This window comes from Lytechinus variegatus, chromosome 4 (assembly GCF_018143015.1).
Source record: "Lytechinus variegatus isolate NC3 chromosome 4, Lvar_3.0, whole genome shotgun sequence".
NCBI lineage: Eukaryota > Metazoa > Echinodermata > Echinoidea > Temnopleuroida > Toxopneustidae > Lytechinus > Lytechinus variegatus.
Genome location: NC_054743.1, coordinates 64481344 through 64506701, shown reverse-complemented (window position 1 = coordinate 64506701; position 25358 = coordinate 64481344). Strand labels below are relative to the sequence as shown.

Sequence of the window (25358 nt, the reverse complement as noted above, 5' to 3'; positions counted from 1 at the left end):
TATTCCTCAAATGATATCATGCAGTTGACAATCACTCTTGGCAGCATAGCATATATATACTTTCAAAATAATTTCAGTAAGGGCCCATAAATATACATGTAAAAACACTGAAACAATGATGATTTCAAATGGAATATTAACTCTGTTACATACTTAATTTTCTCAAAAATATATATTTTCATATACATAAGGCCAATCTTAATATTTCTTATTTTCAATACTTATTTCTTAAAATTTTTAAATGTTAAAAAAATTACTTCAAACTGAGGTAAGTTATTACTGGTTCATTTCACTTAACTGTGACAAAAGTCTTATTTCTAAATGTAAATTGGCAACGATAACTGGCTTCAGTTATGAAATGCTAGTTGTGGTGATGATCTAAAAATAAATTTTGCAAAATACTCTCCCAAATGAGAATCAAGGGCCCTGTCTTACAAAGAGTTGCGATCGATCTAATCAATCACAACTATGTACGGCCAACGACGTCAACATCTATTATGCATGTTTGATCGAAATATTCTCTAACTATGATGTATATTCGTGCATCCATTGTTTTCTTGAAAATTCACTTTGCTTCTCTTTGTTCACAAAGGACATTGTGCCAATTTTCTGTAGAAAAAAATTATGACACTGAGGGATTTTCATAGAATTACAATTGATTGGATCAATCGTAACTTTTTGTAAGACGGGGCCCAGGGGTGTGTATGTATAAAGTAAAATATATGTGCCACAGGATTCCAGTAGAAAATTTGTAATAAATGAAAAAAAAAACCCATGGTATTCTAGCCAGATGATGGTTTTTTTTCAAGTAACAATAAATACTGTCCCACATGTAATAATCTGTGTTGGCAATCTTCAGTGTGAGTATCCCTCTCCCCTGTCCCCCCTTCTCCTCTCAGCAAACCTGATCCTTTCTTGGACATTTCAACTGCCTATTCACTTTAACATTCAGAATGAATTATTTCTAGATAGATGGCGCTATAATAAATTATCATTATAAGTATATGTCCTTACCTTAATACAGAATGAATAAGAACTTGGGAGAGTTCCATTAAAAGTGTTCAATCCTTCCTAATGTAAAAAGATCAGAGGAGATTTACTTTGTCATTGATTTTTAATGACATCTGTTATAAGCTACTTATATTCTTGCCTCTGATTGGCTTAGGGCATATTCATTTGTAAGATCAAACACAAGATGATTTATGAAACACTCCCTTGATGTTAAAAGTCAGTAATTAGCCATAAAATGTCTCATTCAATAAAATGTCCACACTTGGTTTATTGCAAAATACAAGGTAAAAGCTGATATAAATCCAATGTTTTTAAAATATTCTCTTTAAAAAATGATGGAAGATAAGATAGAATGGATGCCCATGTATTCCTTATGACGGTTAAAACAAGCCTGGGCCCTGTACCATAAAGTTACAATCAATTATACAATTAACTGTAAATGACAATCTATGGCAAACTATGTATACAAATTTTAATCAATCGTATGTATCGATTATATCTTTTCATGTCACAGGGCCCAGTTTAAAGCAGCTTTCATCGTCAATAAATTGCATAAAACCAGGTACGAATTAATTAAAATTCAAAATAGATAGATTTAAAATAGTCTAGATAGAATCTGATTGCCTGGTTATCGTCATAAGGCCTTCTTCTCTTCTTCTTTAGTTTTCTTTCTCTTCTTGAGTTTCTCCTGTTTCTCTTGTTCCGATATACTCCAGTAGTCCTCCGTCTGCATCTCCATCAGGCGGGAGATCGTCCTCTCGAAAGCAAAGAGCTCCTCCTCGCCGGTGAAGATGCTTGCGTGGGATAGTTCTGATCCCTGTTTTATTGATATGATAGGGAGAGAGTGAGTATTCTTTTGATTTTAGCTTTTCTGACAATAAAAACATTCCAATTCAGACCTTATATTAATGAAATAAAATAAACATGCGGAATTGGCTTGTCATATTTCTTCTTTCCTTCATTGTCCAATTGGCACAAGAACTTAATTGAATGTAAATGAAAATCAGAGAGCTTCAGAAAAAAATGAGAAAACATGGTTTGAAGTTCACGGTTCACTCAAGTACAAGATATGCATACTGTGCAATATTAATGACCTGTCTGAGCCATCTGCCCCCCAAAAAAAAGGTATCAAAGAATCTCCTGTATCTTGTGTATTATTGAAGTATACAACTTCAGATTTTGACAGTATGAGGAGGGAGAATTACCCTTCCAGGAGGCAAATTTTTAATTTTCATTTTTGCTTTTTGAAGACCAAATTACTAATTTGGCTACTTACAAAGAACCCACCCTGGAGACTTATTGCAGGGGCCGCGGAACAGTTTTCAAAGTGGGGGGGGGGGGGGTGTTGCACCCACAAATGTAATAACACTTTACCCACAAATGTAATAATTTTTGATCTCCCACAAATGTAATAATGACTTTACCCACAAATGTAATAAATTTGAAGGGATTTTTGGCGAATCCGTTCTAAACTAAAATCCTATAGTAATGCGTTCATGTAGCACAAAAGTGCAAAGTCTTTTTTCCAGACCCGGTTGTTTCAAAAATTATAATATAAATCCAAAGTCTTTTTTCCAGACCCGGTTGTTTAAAAAATATAATAAAAGTCCAAAGTCTTTTTTTCCAGACCCGGTTGTTCAAAAAATTGTGATATAAGTCCAAAGTCTTTTTTCCAGACCCGGTTGTTTCAAGAATTTTAATAAGTCCAAAGTCTTTTTCCTGACCCAGTTATTTCAAAATTTATAATATAAGTCCAAACTAAGATACGATAATGATATTCCTGTGGGAAAAAATGGGAATAGAGCTTAGTCTTTTCTCCAGACCCAGTTAATTTTTAAAACTGGTGGAATTAATGTCTTTGTTGTTGTTTCAACTTATACGGTGTATATTGTGAATATATGCACTAAGAGTAAATCGAGAATCAAGCGTAGTCTTTTCTCCAGACCCGGTTACCTGTTATTTAAACATTATGTATAACAGTTTAAAAACAGTATAAAGACCCCATAATCTTATTAATGCTGGATATAGCGTAGTCTTTCAGCCCGACCATTTTTTTTCTTAAAAAAACGCTAATAGTAAGAACTAAAAAAAATCAAAGTCTAAGACCAAACAAACCTTCAACCTAAGAACCTGTTTTAAAAGAGGTTTAGAGTGTTGTCTTTATTCCAGACCTAAAACAGTTACGAAAAAAAATCTTCTAACATAAGACCTTATATTCTTATTCTCGTGGAATAACACGAGTTTTAAAACGTACTCTTTCCTCCAGACCCGGCTATTAAAAAAAAGTAACTGAGAAACTTCGAATCTAAGACCAAATTTCCAAAGTATCACCCAGTAAAAATATGTCTTTTTTTAAATACTACTACTACCCCTACAAAACATTGTAATAACGCGTGGGTAAAGCAGACATCCTTTCTCCAGACTTGGTTACTATTTGAAAAATAAAATAGTTTTTACAAATATTCTAAAACGAATACCCAATAATCTAATTACTGTGGAATAACATGAAGACCGATTGTCGAAGATCGACTTTCCTCCAGACACAATTATTTCAGGAATAAAAAATCAATAAAACTCAACCCTCAACAACGAATCTAAGAACCAGCAATCCTCCAAATTAAGACCATGCATGTAGAAAAGCACATGTTTAGAGCGTTGTCTTTATTCCAGACCCGGTGATTTAAAAATGATTTAAACAATCCTAAAAACAGAAGACTCATATTCTTATTCTTGTGGAATAACACAAGTATTATGCTTAGTCTTTCGTCTGGACCCGGTTATTTAAAAGATAGAGAAATATTGAAAAAAAATGACAGCTGAGACCAATCTTCAAAATTAAACCCACTTTTTAATAAAATGCTTGGGCTTAGAGTGTTGTCTTTACCCCTCACCGACGTATATTATAACTTTTGAAACGACCGGGTCTGAAAAAAAGACTTTGGACTTGCATTATAATTTTTGAATTAACCGGGTCTGGAAAAAAGACTTTGGACGTATATTATAACTTTTGAAACGACCGGGTCTGAAAAAAAGACTTTGGACTTGCATTATAATTTTTCAATTAACCGGGTCTGGAAAAAAGACTTTGGACGTATATTATAATTTTGAAACAACCGGGTCTGGAAAAAGACTTGGACTTGTACTGTAATATTTCATTAACCGGGTCTGGAAAAAAGACTTCGAACTTTCGTGATATATGAACGCATTACTATAGGATATTAGTTTAGAACGAATTCGCCAAAAATCACTTCAAATTTATTACATTTGGAGGTAAAGTCATTGTTACATTTGTGGGTAAAGTGCATTATTACATTTGTGGGTAAAGTGTTATTACATTTGTGGGCGTTATTACATTTGTGGGTAAAGTGTTATTACATTTGTGGGCGATCAAAAATTATTACATTTGTGGGTAAAGTGTTATTACATTTGTGGGCGTTATTACATTTGTGGGTGTAACAGGGGGCTGACCATGCTAAAAATCACAATCATATGGTAATTTTTACATTTTTGTACACGGTTCCGCCGCCCCTGTATTGATAGTTTAGTGGTGACTGGTCACATATGACTTATTATGAGTACACTCACCCGTTGTATATTGAGATCATCCATTAGCATGAAGTTATCTTCCATGTCTTTCTGTGTCATAGCACCCGTTACGAACAGTTCTTCTACGGGTACTTCAGCACTGCAGATCAGTCTTACCTAGAATAGACATCAAGAAGGTGTAAAATAAAGACATGCTGTTTTATAACTTAAACGGATGGTCTGGGCTGAAAATATTTATATCTAAATATCTACAGTAAAATTCACAGAGCAAAATACTGAAAATTTCATCAAAATCGATAACAAATACATGTAACGAAGTTATTGAATTTTAAAGTTTATCAATATTTTGTTAAAAAGGTTTTATGTAAATCATCATGAATATTCATTAGGTGGGCTGATGATGTCACATCTCCACTTTCCTTTTTCTTATATTATTACATGAAATCATAAATGTTCCTTTTTTCATACATGTGTAAATGATGTGTCCCCATTATGATGGAATAAGTTGCAGCAATAAATAACTAATGCACTTAATCAGTTGTCAATCCAATTGTTTTCGTTTTTGGTAGAAAATTTTTGAATAAACCTAATTTCATATAATAAAATACAAAAGAACAAGTGGGGATATGACATCATCAGCTCACCTCATGAATATCCATAAAGACATGCCTAGAACTGTCTCACCGGAATAATGCAAATCTTTAAAATTCAATAACTTTGTTATTTGTTATTGTGAATTTTACTCTATTTATTGAGATATAAATATTTACAGCCTGGACCATCCGTTTAAGGGTATGTTTCTGCTTCCATTGTGAGGACAGAATCAGTGATTTCAAACGTCGATTCAAAACGCTGATCGTAAACGTGGTTCTAGGAGTGCTGTCTATGCTTAACTTTTCAGAGCAAATCATGATCTCCAGCTGGCTTCACATCGTAAAGTGAGGTCAAATTGGGCGCGCCTTTTATCGAAAGTTTTTTATACGACTATATTTTCATCTCACCGGAAGCATATACCATATGACGTCATTTAAACACGCTTACGATCGTGGTTCTGTTTATACTTCCCCAGAAAGCCTGATTCTGGTCAAACGACGTTTACAAATGAAAGGTTTGTTGTACCGAAGGTTCGACAATCCGAAAACGAAATGAGGTTCGTTGTTCCGAAGGTTCGTTAATCCGAAAACGAAATAAGGTTTGTTGATCCGAAGGTTCGTTTATCCGAAAACAAAATGAGGTTCATTGTTCATTTCGTTTTCGGACTAACGAACCTTCGAAATTACGAACCTCATTTCGTTTTCGGATTAACAAACCTTCGAAATTACGAACCTCACTTGGTTTTCGGACTAACAAACCTTCGGAATTACGACTCTCATTTCCTTTTCGGATTAACAAACCTTCGGAATTACGCCACAAACGTTCGGATTAACGAACCCTTTTTCGTTTTCGGATTTACCAACATCGAGGTATAGGCAATTTACGTGTTTCAGAATTACGAACCTTCGGAATAAAGAACCTTCGGAATTACGAAGTGTAACCCTTCAGGAGAACACATATGCCCATGAAAGAATACACGGTGTACCCTAAACCACTTCACACATGCTGTATATTTTTTGTCTTGCAATTATCAAGAGCAAACGCGAGAATGAAGGAGGGCAAAATCCAACAAAGCAAAAGCTTGAGTGAAAATATCGCACAAAGATTTTGAGCTTCTATTTTTGCTGTTATATTTTGATTTTATTCTGATTCACTAAGAACACATGGGGGGAGTTAGGCCTATTTTGGTACTGAGAGGATTCGCTTGGGTTAGCTTTGATACAAGGATATTTTCATGCTTAGCACCATGATTTATTGCTTTGTTTCAAACTTTGTGCAATGGGAAATCAATCAAGCAGCTGATCATATGCAGAAGCAATTACAAGGAGCACTCCCAGACAAAGCCTGGATTTGTGTTACTTTATTAGCGTAAGTACGTCACGGAGGGAAGGCAATAGGTATATGTACCTGTAGTAGAACAACCAAGCAGAAGTAAAATGCATATTTCTCTTCGAACTATAGGCCTACTTATGTTACAAGATGCTTGTTTTGGTTCTGGGTTCATGAGACCTTCTCAGGGTGTAGGGCGAACCATAGATGAAAGCTTTGACAACAAGTAAATGATCTGTGAGTTCTGCCAAATTCGTACTTCACAAATTTTTATTTGATAGTCCTGTTGAGGACCGATTTATCTTGCTATAACACGTTTTCCATAGACTACAGCCCGCCTATATGCATGCTAAGCCTCTAACAGGTTTATCTGACAGAGTCGAACAACGAACAGATTAAAATATGCAAGTGTATTAGCCTTTTGCAAATTCTGTACGATTCCATTTCCCTATAATTTGTTACTCGTTGACCATTTTATCATTTTGTATTCAATTTTCCTGCTTTTATCAGGACCAACCTGACATCAAAACAGACTTGCCAATTAGAGTTCGAGTTGAAACTAACCTTCACATCGTAGAAGTTATCTATCATTGTGATGAATCGCCTCGCTGCTGACTTGGAACTCAGCGACATCTGAGGTATATTGTGAATGAAGACGATATCAAAGTTATGACCGATGGCCAGATAGTCGCCTGCTCCTAAAGCCTGAAAATAAAACAATAATAATAACTACAAGAACAATAACAATAAATAGTTCTTGTAGAGCACAAATTACTTGATGTTATAATGCCTCGATGTGCTTAAAAAGCACTTGGATACTGCAAACCCGGTTTTAACTTGGCAGCCTTTTACAGATCACAAGCATTTCAAGGAATTAATTCCTGCCGGATACCCATTCACCTCACCTGGCTTGAGTGCAGTACAATGTGGATCAATATCTTGCTGAAGAAAACTACTCCATGGCTGGGATTTCAACCCCAGATCCTCTGTTTAGGGATGCCAGTTGGAATTGATCAGAGGGCCTGAAAATCACCTAGAATACAATATTTTGTACACAAAAATGCTAAAACTATGGCCTGAAAATAAATTGCCAGAGCCTGAATTCAGGCTTTTGCCTGAAAGCTGGCATCCCTGTCTGTTTCAAAGACCCAAGACTAATCCACTGGGCCACAATGCTCCTCATTACCCTCAGTAAGTGCATGTACGCATACAATTACTCTCTGAAAATGCATCTGCAAACAAGGCTCAAGACTTGAAGGTAAGTCAAGACATTTAAACTATGGGGTCCATGTGCTCGTTGTGCTCGTTTTCAAATTATCAGTGTCCAAACTATTGCGAGTTGGCTTGAAACAGCCCCAAATGCGCAGAAAACAAGCAAAAGTCGGTTAATATATACCGTCTAAAATGCGAATGGTTCCGTAGTCTTGTAGATTAATCCGTAGACTAATCCACTGGGCCACAATGCTCCTCATCACCTCAGCAATTGCAAGTGAGCATACAATTAAAGGTATTGTTTAACTTGTGAGCAGCCGATTTAAAAAATTCTCAAACCAAGATGAAACATGTGTACAAGTGCATGTATTAGAACTAATAAACCCTGAAAACCATTATTGAGAATAAAAAGCTAAAACTACAAAGCAAACCCCGATTTTGTAAATAGGCATCTTATAAACACCTATTAATAGTACACATAAGTGTATGGGATGAAATTAAGATGGCGTTTCCGGTCACTTTATATTTCAATTTTTGAAGCACTAAATAATCATTTTTGAAAGCAATTTTTTCTGGGCTTCGTTTTTGGAACATATCACAGACACAGGTGACAAGTGTGACCTTCTAGCTCAGATTTTTTAAAAGTCAAACCAATGTCAACCAATCAATCACTTTAATCTCTGAAAATGCATCTGCAAACAAGGCTCAAGACTTGAAGGTAAATTGCTCATTGATCTACATCCACTTCACCCGATTTCTGTTTGGTCCCATCCCACATGGTCTAAATCTATTTTGTCAATTCACCTATTTACCATGGGGTTGAGCTGCCACTAAACCCATTTCCCGGGGGGGGGGGGGGCACTTCCATTTACGAGTGGAAAAGCACCCTAAACACGTAATTTCCATATTCTGAAAATGCACCCCTTAACAAGTATTGGCGTGTGAAATCCTACCCTTAACAAGTATTGGAAACAAAACGATACTCTTGGCGAATATTCCCCGAAATGAACCCCTAAACAAGTACAGGAATATTTTATTGTTACGGGTCCTTTGGTCTAATAATCTAAGAACCATATTTGTGTACGTTTTATGAAATAGAGACATATAGAGATTATTTTTGTCTCAATAAATTATGATTTTGTAAAAAAAAATAAAAAAATAAAAGAAAAAAATGCACTGCCATATTTTGGTTGCAAAAATGTACTTAATACGACTGGTTGGTGAGTCTGCTAACTGCTTGTAGAAGAGCTGATTATAAATAAACTAAGATTAGACTGCGTAGGATGGGAGCAACTGGGGGGGGGAGCACTTCCATTCACGAGTGGAAAAGCACCCTAAACACGTAATTTCCATATTCTGAAAATGCACCCCTTAACAAGTATTGGCGTGTGAAACCCTACCCTTAACAAGTATTGGAAACAAAACGATACTCTTGGCAAATATTCCCCGAAATGAAGCCCTAAACAAGTACAGGAATATTTTATTGTTACGGGTCCTTTGGTCGTTGGTTTTACCTTATTTGGTTTAGTACGATCCCACCTTCTCACCTCGCGCAAAACAGACTCTAAACACGAAGTGTTGGGGCAAAAAGGACATCTTTTAAAAAAAAATTAATTTTGTTTTATCATCCCCGCAAATTCTACCCTAAACACATAATTTTCCTGGCGAACCCTTTTTCATAATTTTTGTGTTTTTGACACCCTTATCACGTTACGTACCTAACGTACGTAACGTGCCCTATCGTGAAAAGGACATCCTTTTTACGGGTTTTTTGGTCACGCATGGTATCCACTCGTCAATGTAAGTGGCCCCCCCCGGGACCCATTTACTACTTAATACTTAAGTGTATGCTTACTTGATATCTGGAGACCTTCATATTATGTCTCCCTACCCTTCCTTCATAAATTTGTTAAATGTACCTCTGTTTTTCATCATACACTTTAAATTTAATATTCTGACACTATTCCTTTGAATCTTATTCCAGCAATGCCGGGCCCCCCATCTGTTTAATATCCGTACTAATGATTCCGTTTTATCCACCATACGTAAATTTGAGTATGCACTTTTGTTTGTCTAGTGTGTGTGTATGTGTCTGGATGCGGAGTGAGTGTGAGGGTGAGCGCATGCTTCGGTATGAATGTTTAATGAGTGTGTCCTTGTGAATAGTTTTGTATTTTCTTTAAAATTATTTTTAAGTGATAATTAATATTCCAAATAATATACAATGTACACTTTTATTGTAAATTCATGGCACAATTTAGTTTTTTAAACTACCATGCCTGTATGTATTTTTATATGTGATTTTTATTAACAAAACCATTTATCTATCTATCCATCCGTCCGTCCGTCCGTCTGTCTGTCTATCTATCTATCTATCTACATGTATCTGTCTGTCTATCTATCTATCTACATGTATCTATCTACATGTATCTATCTATCTATCTATCTACATGTATATATCTATCTACATGTATCTATCTATCTATCTATCTACATGTATCTATCTATCTATCTATCTACATGTATCTGTCTGTCTATCTATCTATCTACATGTATCTATCTATCTATCTATCTACATGTATCTATCTATCTATCTATCTATCTACATGTATCTATCTACATGTATAGATCTATCTACATGTATCTATCTATCTACATGTATCTGTCTGTCTATCTATCTATCTACATGTATCTATCTATCTACATGTATCTATCTACATGTATCTATCTATCTATCTATCTACATGTATCTGTCTGTCTATCTATCTATCTACATGTATCTATCTATCTATCTATCTATCTATCTACATGTATCTATCTATCTATCTATCTACATGTATCTATCTATCTACATGTATCTATCTACATGTATCTGTCTGTCTATCTATCTATCTACATGTATCTATCTATCTACATGTATCTATCTACATGTATCTATCTATCTACATGTATCTATCTATCTATCTATCTACATGTATCTGTCTGTCTATCTATCTATCTATCTACATGTATCTATCTATCTATCTATCTACATGTATCTGTCTGTCTATCTATCTATCTACATGTATCTATCTATCTATCTATCTATCTATCTATCTACATGTATCTATCTATCTATCTATCTACATGTATATATCTATCTACATGTATCTATCTATCTATCTATCTATCTACATGTATCTGTCTGTCTATCTATCTATCTACATGTATCTATCTATCTATCTATCTATCTATCTACATGTATCTATCTATCTATCTATCTACATGTATCTGTCTGTCTATCTATCTATCTACATGTATCTATCTATCTATCTATCTACATGTATCTATCTATCTATCTATCTATCTACATGTATATATCTATCTACATGTATCTATCTATCTATCTATCTACATGTATCTGTCTGTCTATCTATCTATCTACATGTATCTATCTATCTATCTATCTATCTATCTACATGTATCTATCTATCTATCTATCTACATGTATATATCTATCTACATGTATCTATCTATCTATCTATCTACATGTATCTGTCTGTCTATCTATCTATCTACATGTATGTATCTATCTATCTATCTATCTATCTATCTACATGTATCTATCTATCTATCTATCTACATGTATCTGTCTGTCTATCTATCTATCTACATGTATCTATCTATCTATCTATCTATCTACATGTATCTATCTATCTATCTATCTATCTACATGTATCTATCTACATGTATATATCTATCTACATGTATCTATCTATCTATCTATCTACATGTATCTGTCTGTCTATCTATCTATCTACATGTATCTATCTATCTATCTATCTATCTACATGTATCTATCTATCTATCTATCTATCTACATGTATCTATCTACATGTATATATCTATCTACATGTATCTATCTATCTATCTATCTACATGTATCTGTCTGTCTATCTATCTATCTACATGTATCTATCTATCTATCTATCTACATGTATCTATCTATCTATCTATCTACATGTATCTGTCTGTCTATCTATCTATCTACATGTATCTATCTATCTATCTATCTATCTATCTACATGTATCTATCTATCTATCTATCTACATGTATCTATCTACATGTATAGATCTATCTACATGTATCTATCTATCTATCTATCTATCTACATCTATCTATCTATCTTTGTCTAATTTCCAGTTAGGCTACACCCATTTCGTCTAATATCCACTTGGTCTAACATCACTGAGTCCATATCGCTAGATGAACAGTTCATATGGCCAAAAGTTCATCTGCGAATGGAAAAAATAATAGACAATGTGGATAGACTAACTGGGCGTTAGACTAAATGAGAATTTGATGCAGTGAGTATTGTACCAAGGGAAGTGTACGTTCAACGGCAATTAATCCAAATTGATAAAAGAACAAATGATTTATAGCCCATGGAGCCTAAGTTGTTATTATCACTATTATTATTATTAATAAGTATCGTAGACTAACTTAGACCTGCCAACCTCTGGGATTGAAAAACTGTATTCTGTGATAAAAAAAAACATATTTCTACCCCAAAAGTGTATTTCATAATAAAATGCTTGGCGCACTCGCTCATCGCGGCGCTCGAGCTTAATGCAAGCTAAAATGCACACTGCACTTGCAGATGAAAAAAAAACTACATTGAAGAAATATGTGTATATCTCACCCTGGTTTTAACAAAATGATTGAAAAAAAATCCAAGTTACCTGAAATTACATTGATCTGATAACCATATATGTGTACGTTTTATGAAATAGAGACATATAGAGATTATTTTTTCTCAATAAATTACGATTTTGTAAAAAAAAAAAAAAAAATTTAAAAAGAAAAAATGTACTGCCGTATTTTGGTTGCAAAAACGTACTACACTGTAAATAAAAAACGTACTGGTTGGCAGGTCTGCTAACTGCTTGTAGAAAAGCTGATTATAAAAGTAGACAGAGTGGGTGTAGACCATGCGACAATTTACTGATTTACCATCATGACTTACATTCAAACATAGATCATCGAAAGTGAAGCTGGCTATCCTTCCACACGACCTTGGTATCCTTACATCTCTACCAAGTACTCTTAACGTCATTTCTTTCACTTCTGCCCAGGAAAATAAGAAAACAGAAATATTTGGAGACGGTAATGGGAAAGGCTGTCATTACCAAGTGCCATATAAAAAATCCAGAATAACATGTGGGTATGATTTAGTTTGAAGAATGACAGTGTTCATACTTTCTTTTGTATTTGGAACTCTAAAGAAACCATAAAGATGAAGAAGAAAAAAAAACGCTCTCTTCAGGCCAAAACTTAATTTCCATCTTGGATGTAGCTATGTATCCAAACTGGAAATGATTCATACTGAATGATTCACACCGTCTTTTTCATTCTACACCGACATTTTATGATTCCTATATTTTAATATTTTTGCTCTTTTTGTGATATTTTGTGTAAACATGTATTAATGTATACATTACGTACATGTAAGCTTCCAATATGTAGTGAAATATATCAGCACATAGCACATTCTCACTTTCTTCACCTTTCTTATGATAACCAAAGCAAGCAGCATGAACAAGAAGAAATGATCTTGAAGTGAAAAAGTTTGGATATGACCAAAAAAAAAAGCAAAATTACTACAAATTTGATGAGCTTTCAAACAGTTTTTGAATAGCCCCTGACAGAAGAATGGACAGTTGTAGTTTCATTGAAAGAGAGGTTTACTTCAGCTGAAGAAAATAGATCATAAGCAAAGCCTTTACCTTTCCCTTGCCTAGCACACATGTTTATAATAAACATTTCTTCTTCATAATCATCATCGGCATCATCATCATCACCATCATCACCATCATCACCATCATCACCATCATCACCATCATCGTCATCATCACCATCATCATCATCACCATCATCACCACCGTCATCATCGCTATTACCATTATCGTCATATCATCATCATCACCATCATCATCATCACCTCCACCACCATCATAAATGCCATTACCATCATTATATCATCATCATCACTATTATCATCATCGCAATCATCATCATTGTAGCCATCATCATCATCACCATCATCATCATCATCATCACCATCACCACCACCATCATCATCATTACTAGTATCACTTTCAGAGAATCCTTACCTTTTCCTTGCCTAGCACACATATTGGTAAACATCTGTTCACATATATTGGTTGCATCACACTGAGATTGAATGAAATACACTTGACCATCAACAGGAAGACCTAAAAAGAGAAAAAAAGTAGAGAAAGAAAGTAATCATTAAAGTAAAGCAAAAGAAAACACATACGTTTTTAAATACTCTCTTGAATGTCAGACTTTTATTCTTGCTAGAGCTGAAAAAAAATGCATATATATTTCTAAAAGATTTAGAAAGGAAATGAACCCTATGGAGCTAAATGTCCTAAAAATGTTTATTTCTTCATATAAGATGCATAAGGCCCTATTATCAAAAAATGGTTCAATAGGCAAATGCTAGCAGCTGAACCAATCGCTCAACATCAAGGAGTTTGAACATGTTTCTTCTCATATCAATGAAAGGCAAGGCCTTACCTGACAATTTTCTGTAGTCTATTCCAGAGTCTAGATTTAGAACATCACAGTGTTTCTATAAAAAAACGGTCAAACAATGATAATTACTGCACAATCAATCAGGAAAATAAGAAAATAACATACTTTGATTGTTGAAACAAAGTAGGCAGGAAGAGCATGTCATACATCTACACTTTCCCATCCGAAATCACGGTTTGATATGTTTCTTGCAAAGAAGGTTGTCATATCATGCACAAGGGTGCAGATAGTTTTGGGTTGTGGTGTGACGTCCATGTTATGGCGTTCCCCCTACTTGCAGCTTGGGAAAGGGTTGTTGGGTCCCCACTCAAAGACCCGTATTCCAAAGTCGGATTTTACTCAAACTCAGGTTTAAAGTTGTGGTTTAAGTATGGATAGCCAATTGCTACATGAATCACTAACAGTAGAGATATCATATTCCAGCTCATTTGACTCTCAAATCATTCATAATTGTCTAGGAAGTATAGATACATGTAGATGATTTTCTTCACCATTGAAGAATCAGGAAAGAGCACAGTAAATATGAGAAACATACAACTTAATAAAAATTTTGACACTTTTGGCTTCCCATAATTTTAGCACAGAGTAAAACCATGGTCTAAGTTAAACCTGACGTCAGAATACGGGCCACAGAGTCCAAACGGGACTAATCCTGCACTGATCTAGGGATCGGACTTATATGTATTTTATTTATTTATTTTGTTATCTATTAATTTTTATTTCAATTACTATTATTTTTTTTTTTTGGGGGGGGTTGAGATAATACCTTTAATATTGGTATGAACGGTACAAAGTTGCTTCTCTGAAGACCATTCTTATAAAGGTCATCTGGGTGCCTGTTTGATGTTGCCACGACAACCACGCCATTACTGAAGAGTTGGGTAAAGAGACGTTTGAGTATCATGGCATCGGCAATATCTGTTACCTACAAATTGAGATAAAAAAGTACAATAAAATATCTCTTTGTTAGATATTTAACAATTCAGTGTGGAAAAAAAGAAAAGAATACATATAAAAGGAACAAGGCACTTACTTAAAGTCATCACTTTGTAAAAGGTTCATAATAATAATAATAATAATTGGCATTTATATAGCGCTTTATCAATCTATGACTGTTCAAAGCGCTTCACAATTATCATTACCCGGTCACTGGATTCATAGCATTCCAAGCAGCCTGTTAGGCGCAAACTTGCTAAACCAACCACAATGACGGTCGTTTCCTACCGGTACCCAATTAGCACCTGGGTGAGAGTGGCAAAGTGTGGATCGACGCCTTGCCAAAGGGCGCTAGGTCATGGTGGGATTCTAACACACGACCCTCTGATTACAAGGCGAGAGTCAGAACCGCTACATCACGGCGCTTCCACATAATTAGTATAAACAATTAGTATAAACAAAGGTTTATACTAATTGCTTTCTTCAACAAGATGATTTACATGTATTATACTGCTTTAAATGAAATCTGATTAGTGATGCATATGGGGGGGGCATGCATCGTTTTTCAAACCATCATTAAAACTAAAATGTAGTGAAGCTCTTCTCAAAATGACAGAGATACTATGCCCCATTGCATGAAGTGCTATATGGCAACTTTGCCATCATAATAATGTTAACTATCATGGAAACAATGCTCAACAGCCCCCCCCCCCAAAAAAAAAAATCAATCAAGGATTTTAGTCACTACCATTGCATACCAAAGTTACAATGATAGTAAGTTTTATGCAACACGGTCCTGCTCTGGAGGACAGTACACTCTTGCCAGTTTCAGTCAACTCCAGGCGCCCATTAGATAAAACTTATTAAAATAACTAATTTGCAATACTAGGTAAAATCATTCAATTTTTTCTCACATGCAATCAGTAATAATTAAAAAGACAATTCATTTATGCACATTTTTTAAAATCTTAGTCTACGTTTATTCATTTTTATGGAATCGTAATCACATTCAAAATTATTTTTTCATATATTTATTTATTTTGAAACGATAGTATTCCATTTCAGACATTCTGTTTACTCTATTTATCCTCTTCTAAAACTAAAAGTATTTTTTCCATCTGCCCTGTTCAGGAGGAGACTGGTATCCTTTCTCTCACCTGGAACTCATCAAAGCACAGCATCCATGTCTCTTTACTGATCTCCTCAGCTACCGGTGAGATGGGATCAAATGCTTGAGGTTTGGTGCTGTCCCTGTCTTTGGGCATCTGTTTCTTGATCTCATGAATTCCTGATTTAAAAAAAAAATCATCTTTAAGGAATGCTGAAAATGAAATGAGTATTTGCAATAATATGGCAAATCAATAACAATGCAATCAAATTCAATGATTCGACTTCTTCATCAGGAAGTTTAGCCTGAAAAGTGACATCAAGCAGTGTTCATTAAAAAAACAGAAAATGAAAGAAAAAATGTCAATGAGGGTTTAACCAAAATCTACAAAAATAGCATAGACTTGTATTTCAAAACTTTCAGTTTTGTGACATCCCATAAGTTGGCATTGAACTTCCCCTTTAAAAAAGTTGCAGTCTTCTTATTTTCTGAATGTATTTTTTTCAATCTAATTTTGACTTTAACTTTACTAGTGCTTATAAGAATCTAAATACTAGTAGCATAATATGAAAAAGGCTCCAACTAGAAAGGAGTATTAAAGTTTTTATATAACCTGTACGTGTAGTCGTGTACATACATGAATCATATTTGATAGTATTTGAGTGTGCCATAAATGCAGCAAACAACACGTGTGAATGTGAAGTATTTAGTAAAACAAACAAAAATATAGATGTAATTCAACTATGCCATTTATAGTTTCATTTCATGGTCAAACTCATAAAATGGAAATCTATAAAAAAAAGATATATAATTAAAGCATATTATAAATCTGTGAACAAGTAATAGTTTGTATGAACTACCATCCATTATTACTGAATAGCATACTTTATTGTCTCATTGATATAATTTGGTAAAATCCATATACTACTTGAATCAAAACTATCTCCGGCATTGGATGGATTGGTTAAATAAACAAGCAGTTTCAAACACAATTTGACTACATCTACATGTATTGACAAAGAATCATAACATATTCTTATCAGCAAATTTTGAACAAATATCAAATATAAAATTTTACAAGCTAAAAGATAGAGGACCTCACTTTATCATCGGCTGTATTATTGAATTCAAAACGTGACAGATGTGTTATTGTATGGCATGCTACCCTAATACGTAGTCTAAGTTTTATAGAGGCGCACCAAACATGTATACACATCTACATGTATGAATGAAGTTAAAAGTCACTTCCTAGACTACATTCCTTCAATGGTTCTACTTTATACAAAATGCCTAAGTGAGTAAAAAAAAGCAATGAAAAAAATGCACAAGATAATCATATGTGGCTTCTTAAGACCCCAAAAGAGGAAAAGAATGAAAAAATAAAACTTAGCAAAAAATGGGTACCCGGTACTTTATTAGAGCAGCAATGCCTCATGACCTAGACTAATTTTGTGTTTTTATTTTGTATAGCACTTTCTAACTTCTGAAAAAGCACTTTGTAAAAAGTAAGTTATTTTTTTTTCATCAAGACTACAGGTTTCATTTGCAGATATAGCAGGAACATAAGAGGCAAGACAGATGGCCTTCAAAGACAATTTCTATAACCAAATTCCTTTCAAATGGGAGACAATTTCAGTGGATACCAGAGACAGGTATAGCAGGAACATATACCATAATAATACCAGCTAATGAAAACCACATTTCTTGTATCCCCGAGTGATCTTTATACAGAGACTTCTTTTGCATCACAAGAACTTGTAAAAAAATACAACCTGCTATTGAAGACCTTTTTTCTGTTCTCTCCGGGTAGTCTTTATATACAGGTTTCAATGATATATACAGCCAAACCTGTCTATTAAGGCTTCCAAGTGAAACAGAAAAAGAGGACACTGGTCGGGGGGAGGACTCAAATTTTGAATGCTTTAATAAGAGTGTGCCTTACAAAATCCCGAAATGCTTCGTAAGAGGGGTCTTGAGAGCAGGGTGGAGCGGCTTCTGAATGGAACTTTTGTCATACAGAGTATGTAGAGAACTGAAATCGAGGTCTGAAAAAAGGGGGCCATCAGGCAAGTAACCATACCACAGATGTATGTGAGAGCCCCCTCCCACCCCCCCCCCCCCCCCGGGCCACTGGAGACAGTTGACTTCTTTCGATAACACATATTCCTCTCTAATGGGAAACAATTTTGGTGGCCAATAAAGACAGGTTTTCACTATGGACAGGTGGCCACTAAGCCTGCACTTACTTTTATGAACATCTAACATGAAGGAATTGAAATGGATCCTCATCTTCTGGTCTACTGCTACATCTTCATAAAACAGGTCCATCAGCATGGTCTTGCCTGTTCCTACACTGCCATACAGGTACAGACCGGTTGGTGCCGGTTTGGCCCGCTTCCCAAGGACCTACGAGAAATGTGGAAGGAGCCATGGAATAATTTAGGTGCTTTGGAGAAACATAAAATTGACAAAATGGTTTTGGAAATCAAAGGCATATGGCCAGTATCCAGACTTATCAAACTTTCTACAGGTAAAAGGGGAATTTATTCATAAAGAGACAAGAACAGTCCAGGGTCTTTGAATTTCTATGTTTATATTGACATGAAATCTACAGCACACATATATCAGTATGCACATCTAACATTTCTGTCTGGTTGATATGTAAATATCTATGTTTATCTTTATGCCCAATGGTAGTATTGTGATGTTATGGTTAATATGATAGCATATTACAATTCCCTGATAGGAACGCTATCAGAGACGTAGCTTTAAAAAGAATTTAAAAAATAGATAGAATTGCAGCTACATGTAATAAATAACTTTTAAGAATCTTTTGCAAGAGGTTTCAACACTTTTTTATTATTAGAGTTCAAACCCTGGAAGTGTCAGACCAAATGACATTAAAAGATGGGAGTTGCTGCTACCCTGTTTGGCATTTAATGGATAAAGGATAGAGCCCCGTTGATCTGGCGCTGTACAGTGGCTGCCAGGCCCACAATCAATTTGGCAAAGCAAACTATCTGAGTATTTCATGTCATGTATATTTCGAACAATAAAATATGGATTTTCGTGTTTTTTTTTCAAGGATAGTCCTCTTTAATAGCGTACCTTCTCAAAGAATCCAAGCTCCTCTGGTTGATAACCACGAACAGAATCATGGAGCTGTTGTAACCTGGTAACGATCTCCCTCTGGTGGTCATCATTTCTCAACTCTCCACATTCAATAAGGCTGTTATATCGAGCGAGCGGACCCCCGCCCCCACCATCCTCCGATGATGAGAGCGGTTCTGTGTGTTGGTGCCTTGTGAGGAGTTGGGAGGCATTCCATGAGCACTTCAGGTGATCATTCTTGATTTGGCCTTTTTTTATAAAATAAAGGAGATTAACACATTAAAAAATATCATCTGTTCACCATGTGCATTTCTATATGGATGTCATCATTAATGCAACATTTTTTATTACAAAATATTAAAAGCAGCACTAGCAATATTTTCGTCTGGCTAAAAGCCCTTTGTACCCGAGAGGGAATTTCAGCCAAATCGTGGTTTAGGGAACCACAGCACTACATGTAGTCGATTTGTATGCACACCCCTGTCAAGTGAATGGTATTTACCTATGTATTTCCTGATAATGCCGGCATTCCATTCCTGACTTGTAAAAGTTGTGTGATGTACAAGTACAATGTATGCAAGCGTTAGATGGTTATTTTGTCATTTTCCTATTTTGTTTATTTGCTTTAACTTGTGTTCTCTCCAGCTGCTTTACATTTCTGTTCCGTCTAGACTTGAGTTCATTTGCACTTCTTTTCAGCACTGCCCTCGCAGTCTGAAGTTAGGTTATATTCCTGAGTCTAATGATATTAAGTTGCCATTCATCCTTCTCCATATTGAATTTCTTTCCTTTGTCTGTCTGATTCCCTTTCGTCATCTTTGTCCCTTTTCTATTTCAGGTGTTCCACTCATTTCTTCCCTCACCTGACTCCTTAGTTTCTATTTCCATTATTACATTATCACCAAGACATTCTTTATCATCTTCATCTCATTTCTTATTGGTTTATCTTATGAATTGGGTTCTTACATTGTAGTTCGATCCTTCCATTCATTTGATTTTGATTGGTTGACTCTACTTGATTTGAATATATGTAAATTATTATGTGATTCTGAATTTAGCTGAGGCAAACTAGCCCAGAGATTAAATCAGTGCACTTCCAGACTTCTTCGGTTTCTGTTCAATTCATTTTGCATCTCTACTTCAGTTTCACTTATTTCCCCTTTGGTTTGATGTTTAATGATTTACACACCTGAACTCACTTATAATTTTCTCAAACCTACATAAGTAATTGAATCGGAACCACTCACAGTTTAGTATTAGAAATAATCGGACTATCAGTGTGTCATGTGTATAATTTACTATTATTGACTACATGTCTTACAGTGGCAGTATTCTCACTTTTCATTTAATCTACATTTTTGTCATCATGGTTCATGACTTTGTCTTGTCTTTCCGTTGATGCCCACAATCTAAGACTTCAAAGTGTTGTTTTATTATGGTAAATGTGGCAACTAATGTTAAATATTTTAGTCTAAATAATGTACCGGTACTGTATGTTTTCTTTTAATTATCAATCATAAAAATATTTGCAGTAAACATAAAAATCAAAAGCAAGTAAATAGTTAGATCTAGTTAAATAAATACAAAAAGGGCCAAATCTAGTCTTGAGGACGCAATGATGATGATTTTTTTAGATATGTCATATATATTTCTTCATCATTGACGTCTTGACACTCTCTCCATAGTGTCTTCAGCGAAGGACCAAAACAAAGATGGATTCCCCCAAAAAATCCATCTTTTTAAACCGAACTCACTAGAATTTTGTTACTTTTATTAATTCTTACACCTTCCTACGCCTAATGCGTAGGAAGGTTTTAAATATTACTTTAAAAAATGTAAAAAAAATGAAGATTTCTTACCTAACTGATGCCGCGTAGACCCCTCGTTCCACATGTAAACAACGGAAATACAATAGCGTCGACCCTTGAACGGCTTATGTATGACGTACTTCCGGAAAGCAATGCCGTCTTAACGAACAATTTAGAGATAAAAAATCTTATTTAACAAATATTAAAATTTATTTTGTGATCATAAATAATTTATATATATTAATATGAATTATTTATGATCACGAAATAAATTTTAATATTTGTTAAATAAGATTTTTTATCTCTAAATTGTTCGTTAAGACGGCATTGCTTTCCGGAAGTACGTCATACATAAGCGGTTCAAGGGTCGACGCTATTGTATTTCCGTTGTTTACATGTGGAACGAGGGGTCTACGCGGCATCAGTTAGGTAAGAAATCTTCATTTTTTTACATTTTTTAAAGTAATATTTAAAACCTTCCTACGCATTAGGCGTAGGAAGGTGTAAGAATTAATAAAAGTAACAAAATTCTAGTGAGTTCGGTTTAAAAAGATGGATTTTTTTGGGGAATCCATCTTTGTTTTGGTCCTTCGCTGAAGACACTATGGAGAGAGTGTCAAGACGTCAATGATGAAGAAATATATGACATATCTAAAAAAATCATCATCATTGCGTCCTCAAGACTAGGCCAAATCATGGTTTCGGGCACTCATGGTTTCAAATCGTCTCGTGTGTGAAGGATTCATATGCACCTGGTGCACGCGAATCTTTCACACCCTTTTTACTAAAATAACTATGACTTTACATCGTAGCTAAGCATTATATTTATTCTATGATACTTACCGAACCATATGGATCGTTTGTTGAATTCTGTTTGGTGTTGTTTTGAATAAAATAAGAGCATTTTTCGTGATCTTCACGTAGATGCCTCTTGATCAGCGTTGATATCAACTTTTGCCTAAAGAGGGCGCGCGATATTATTTCAAAGTCGGTAGGCACTTAAGAACCAAGTAAAATTATGTCACTCTCGCCGATGAATATTCATTAGATCGTGGTCGTGCGTGTTCAATACACACTGAGTGCATGCATGCAGAGAGTTTTTATTGAACACGCACGACCACGATCTAATGATTATTCATCGCGAGAGTGACGTAATTTTACGAGTGTCCTTTCAAACTTGGTTCTTAAGTGCCTACCGTACCTTTTTTTACGGTGTTGCAAGCTAGCTGCATTCTAGGCGATCAGCATTATTTTCTTGCTCGTTCAATCCACTTTCATCATCATCTTGTCAAAAGATGGCGTACTTTACCAATAAGTATATACATGAGATGCAACCTGTTGATTTTTGGTACAATTTCCTATTATGCGCTGACGACTTGAATTGAGAATGTTCGATACGAAAAATTGCTTTTCGATTGTTGTTTGCGTACTTTCCACCGCAGTATTAAGGACGGATCGAACGGAGTATCCTGGTTGAGACTTGGAGGTAAGCGATAAAAACAGTTTTATAAATAATTTCCACTTCATTTTGTTTTTTTAAACTAAATTTATTAAAAAGAAATCATTAGTGGAGAAATACTGAAACGTTTGGCGTTTCTAATTCCCTCACATTCGTGTGATGAATGAAAACGTCAAAGTCCACTATGAAACCACATGCGTTGTGCGAGGTTAGTATTACTAACCTCGCATGTTGTGTGAGTGGGTTTCGGGAACCACTCGTCGATTTGTCTATGTGCACAAAAGTATACAAAAGCACTATGTATACAAAAGTAACATTAACAAAGTAAATGGAGGTGGAAATAGGGAACCGTGCGTGTGACTGAATAAAGCGCTGCTGTATGAAGTGAACGGTAGTCCCCAATATCACGATAATGCCAAAAAAGATTACTGTAAAATGAAAGCAAAACGAATTTTTCACACATTTTGAACAATAAAATGAAACTGAATCTAGCCTACAAATTGTTAACAATGTCAATACACAATACAAAAGCTCTGTGAATAACACTCACATAACATTCAATATGTGGGACAACGTATTATGCCTGGTTGCAGAAAGCCTTCGAATGTACATTAAAATATATCACCTTCTGAAGTACATTCCGACACAAAACTTTCCCATAGCTTAAAGAAATTCAACAACATTCAAAATATTGTACTCACAATCCAAACTTCTCTGCAGCTTCGAGCTGGTAATGATTTGCCGGGCCCTTCTTAGGACGCAGTACGAAACGAATGACATCTTCAGACTTCACCACCGGAGTTACGTCATACGTGTAGAGGTCAATAAACTTTATAAACTCGCTCAAGAAGAAAGTTTGTTTTAGCGGGGGGGGGGGGGGGGGATTTCTGGGAGCAGGGGCACGACATCAATTTGAGGGAGTCTTTAAAAAAAGGCAAGATAAAAGAGTGAGAGAGACAGAAATAGAAAAAAAGAGAGGAAAATATTAAAATAGAAAAAATGTGTATAATATATAATAATAATAATAATAATAATCCGCTTTTATATAGCGCTTAATCCATCGGAACGACGTTTCTAAGCGCTTTACAGATATATTATTACCCCGGTCATCGGATTCAATCAGTCATTCCCGCACACAATGTGTGCACATCCTCCACTCCCTGGGGAGTATTCCAGTCAGTCAATATATACATTTTATTTTTGTATAATGGATTTTAGAATATACGTCTAATATCATATAATTTGTTCAATTAAACCTTTGACGTTAGAAATGCTTTGAACTTAGATAAGAAAAAAATGGATTGCTTTAACTAATTATTAATCTCATATCCTGGATTCTCACAGGACAGTCAGCAGAGGTAATATGCCATCACTGAATGAATAGGTTAAAATCCCCTGCTGCATTAATGGCCCGGGCATGTATTTAATCCGTTATTCCGGCAAAAGCAAGTACTGACCAAGCGTGGAAGTTCAATTCTGAATTTTCATAATTAGTAAAACGAATTTTGGAAATGAAAATAATAAATGCGCAATATTAAGAAAGAAATGAGACCGCAAATACATCTTCATCATCAACCCCATTATAAACACAACCGGTACAATCATCATCAAATCATCATCATCATCATCATCGTCATCATCATCTTCATCATCAGTGTCACCATCGTCGCCGTCGTTAGTAATTCATATTTTTCTTCATTTATTGTTTGTGCAACTTTTCATTTCATTTAATTTCATTCGTTTATTTCCATTTTCAACAATTACAGTTTCTTCTGTACATGTTGACATATATAAATAACAAAACATATTTCAATTATTCCTGTACAGAAAATTATATTCAAGATTATTACAAATCAGGTTGAAAATGGAGGAGGCTGCTAAAAAGCGGAGCTTGTAGAGTGCAGCATCCTTTCCATGAATATACCAAGTGGCAAAGAAAATACATAACAAGATATTTTAACAATAATAATAATGTGAACACGGTCGTATTTTATTCTATAACAAAGATTAAAAAAGGCTGCAGGGGTAATTGCCACTGTAAGGGCATATTATATCACCACCATCGCCATATCATCATCAGCATCCACATCGATCATTATCATTATCATCATTATTATTGTAATTGTATGATTTTGTGAATTTATACTGGTTATAAATGGTTATTTTTTTGTTACTGAATATGAATATGTTAAACATGACATTTTGTACGATTGTTTATATCATAAAAATGGATAATTATTTGACATTTGTGAACAGTGTTTTGTTAATATTGAATTGTTATATTTTACCATGGAGTAATAGCTCTATGATTTTACAATGTATCGTGCACACTTCAGGGGCGGATCCAGCTTTCGCCAATAGGGGGGGGGGGGCCGAAAAATATTTTCATCAACATTTTTCTCGATTGGCCGCTATAATCTGATTTTTTTTTCAGGGGGTAGTCCTAACTAAAGACTGAAGTCTTAAGTATATGTTAGTTTTTATTGTTATTAACAAGATAAGGTATCTCATGTGGTCTTAATAGATAATGCGAGCGCGAAGGGCGAACTAAAATTCTTTGATATTTCATGTCCTTAGAACTGAAGATTCTGAGCAGTTTTTATAATCATGAACAAAGATAAGTATCCAACTAAACAATGCGAG

The 25358-nt window shown here is 34.9% G+C and overlaps 1 protein-coding gene across 1 annotated transcript; it reads right to left on the bottom strand.

Annotated features, from left to right (window-relative positions):
- Window positions 1-247: 247 nt before the first annotated feature.
- LOC121414535 (AFG1-like ATPase) lies at window positions 248-23495 on the bottom strand. Its single transcript, XM_041607744.1, has 11 exons — window positions 23417-23495; window positions 19446-19696; window positions 18584-18743; window positions 16387-16517; window positions 15060-15218; window positions 14276-14330; window positions 13846-13947; window positions 12699-12799; window positions 7045-7185; window positions 4597-4713; window positions 248-1828 (listed from the first exon to the last, which is right to left on the bottom strand). Exons 1-11 carry the CDS (start codon window positions 23493-23495, stop codon window positions 1646-1648), a joined length of 1479 nt encoding a protein of 492 aa, XP_041463678.1. The 3' UTR covers window positions 248-1645.
- Window positions 23496-25358: the final 1863 nt, after the last annotated feature.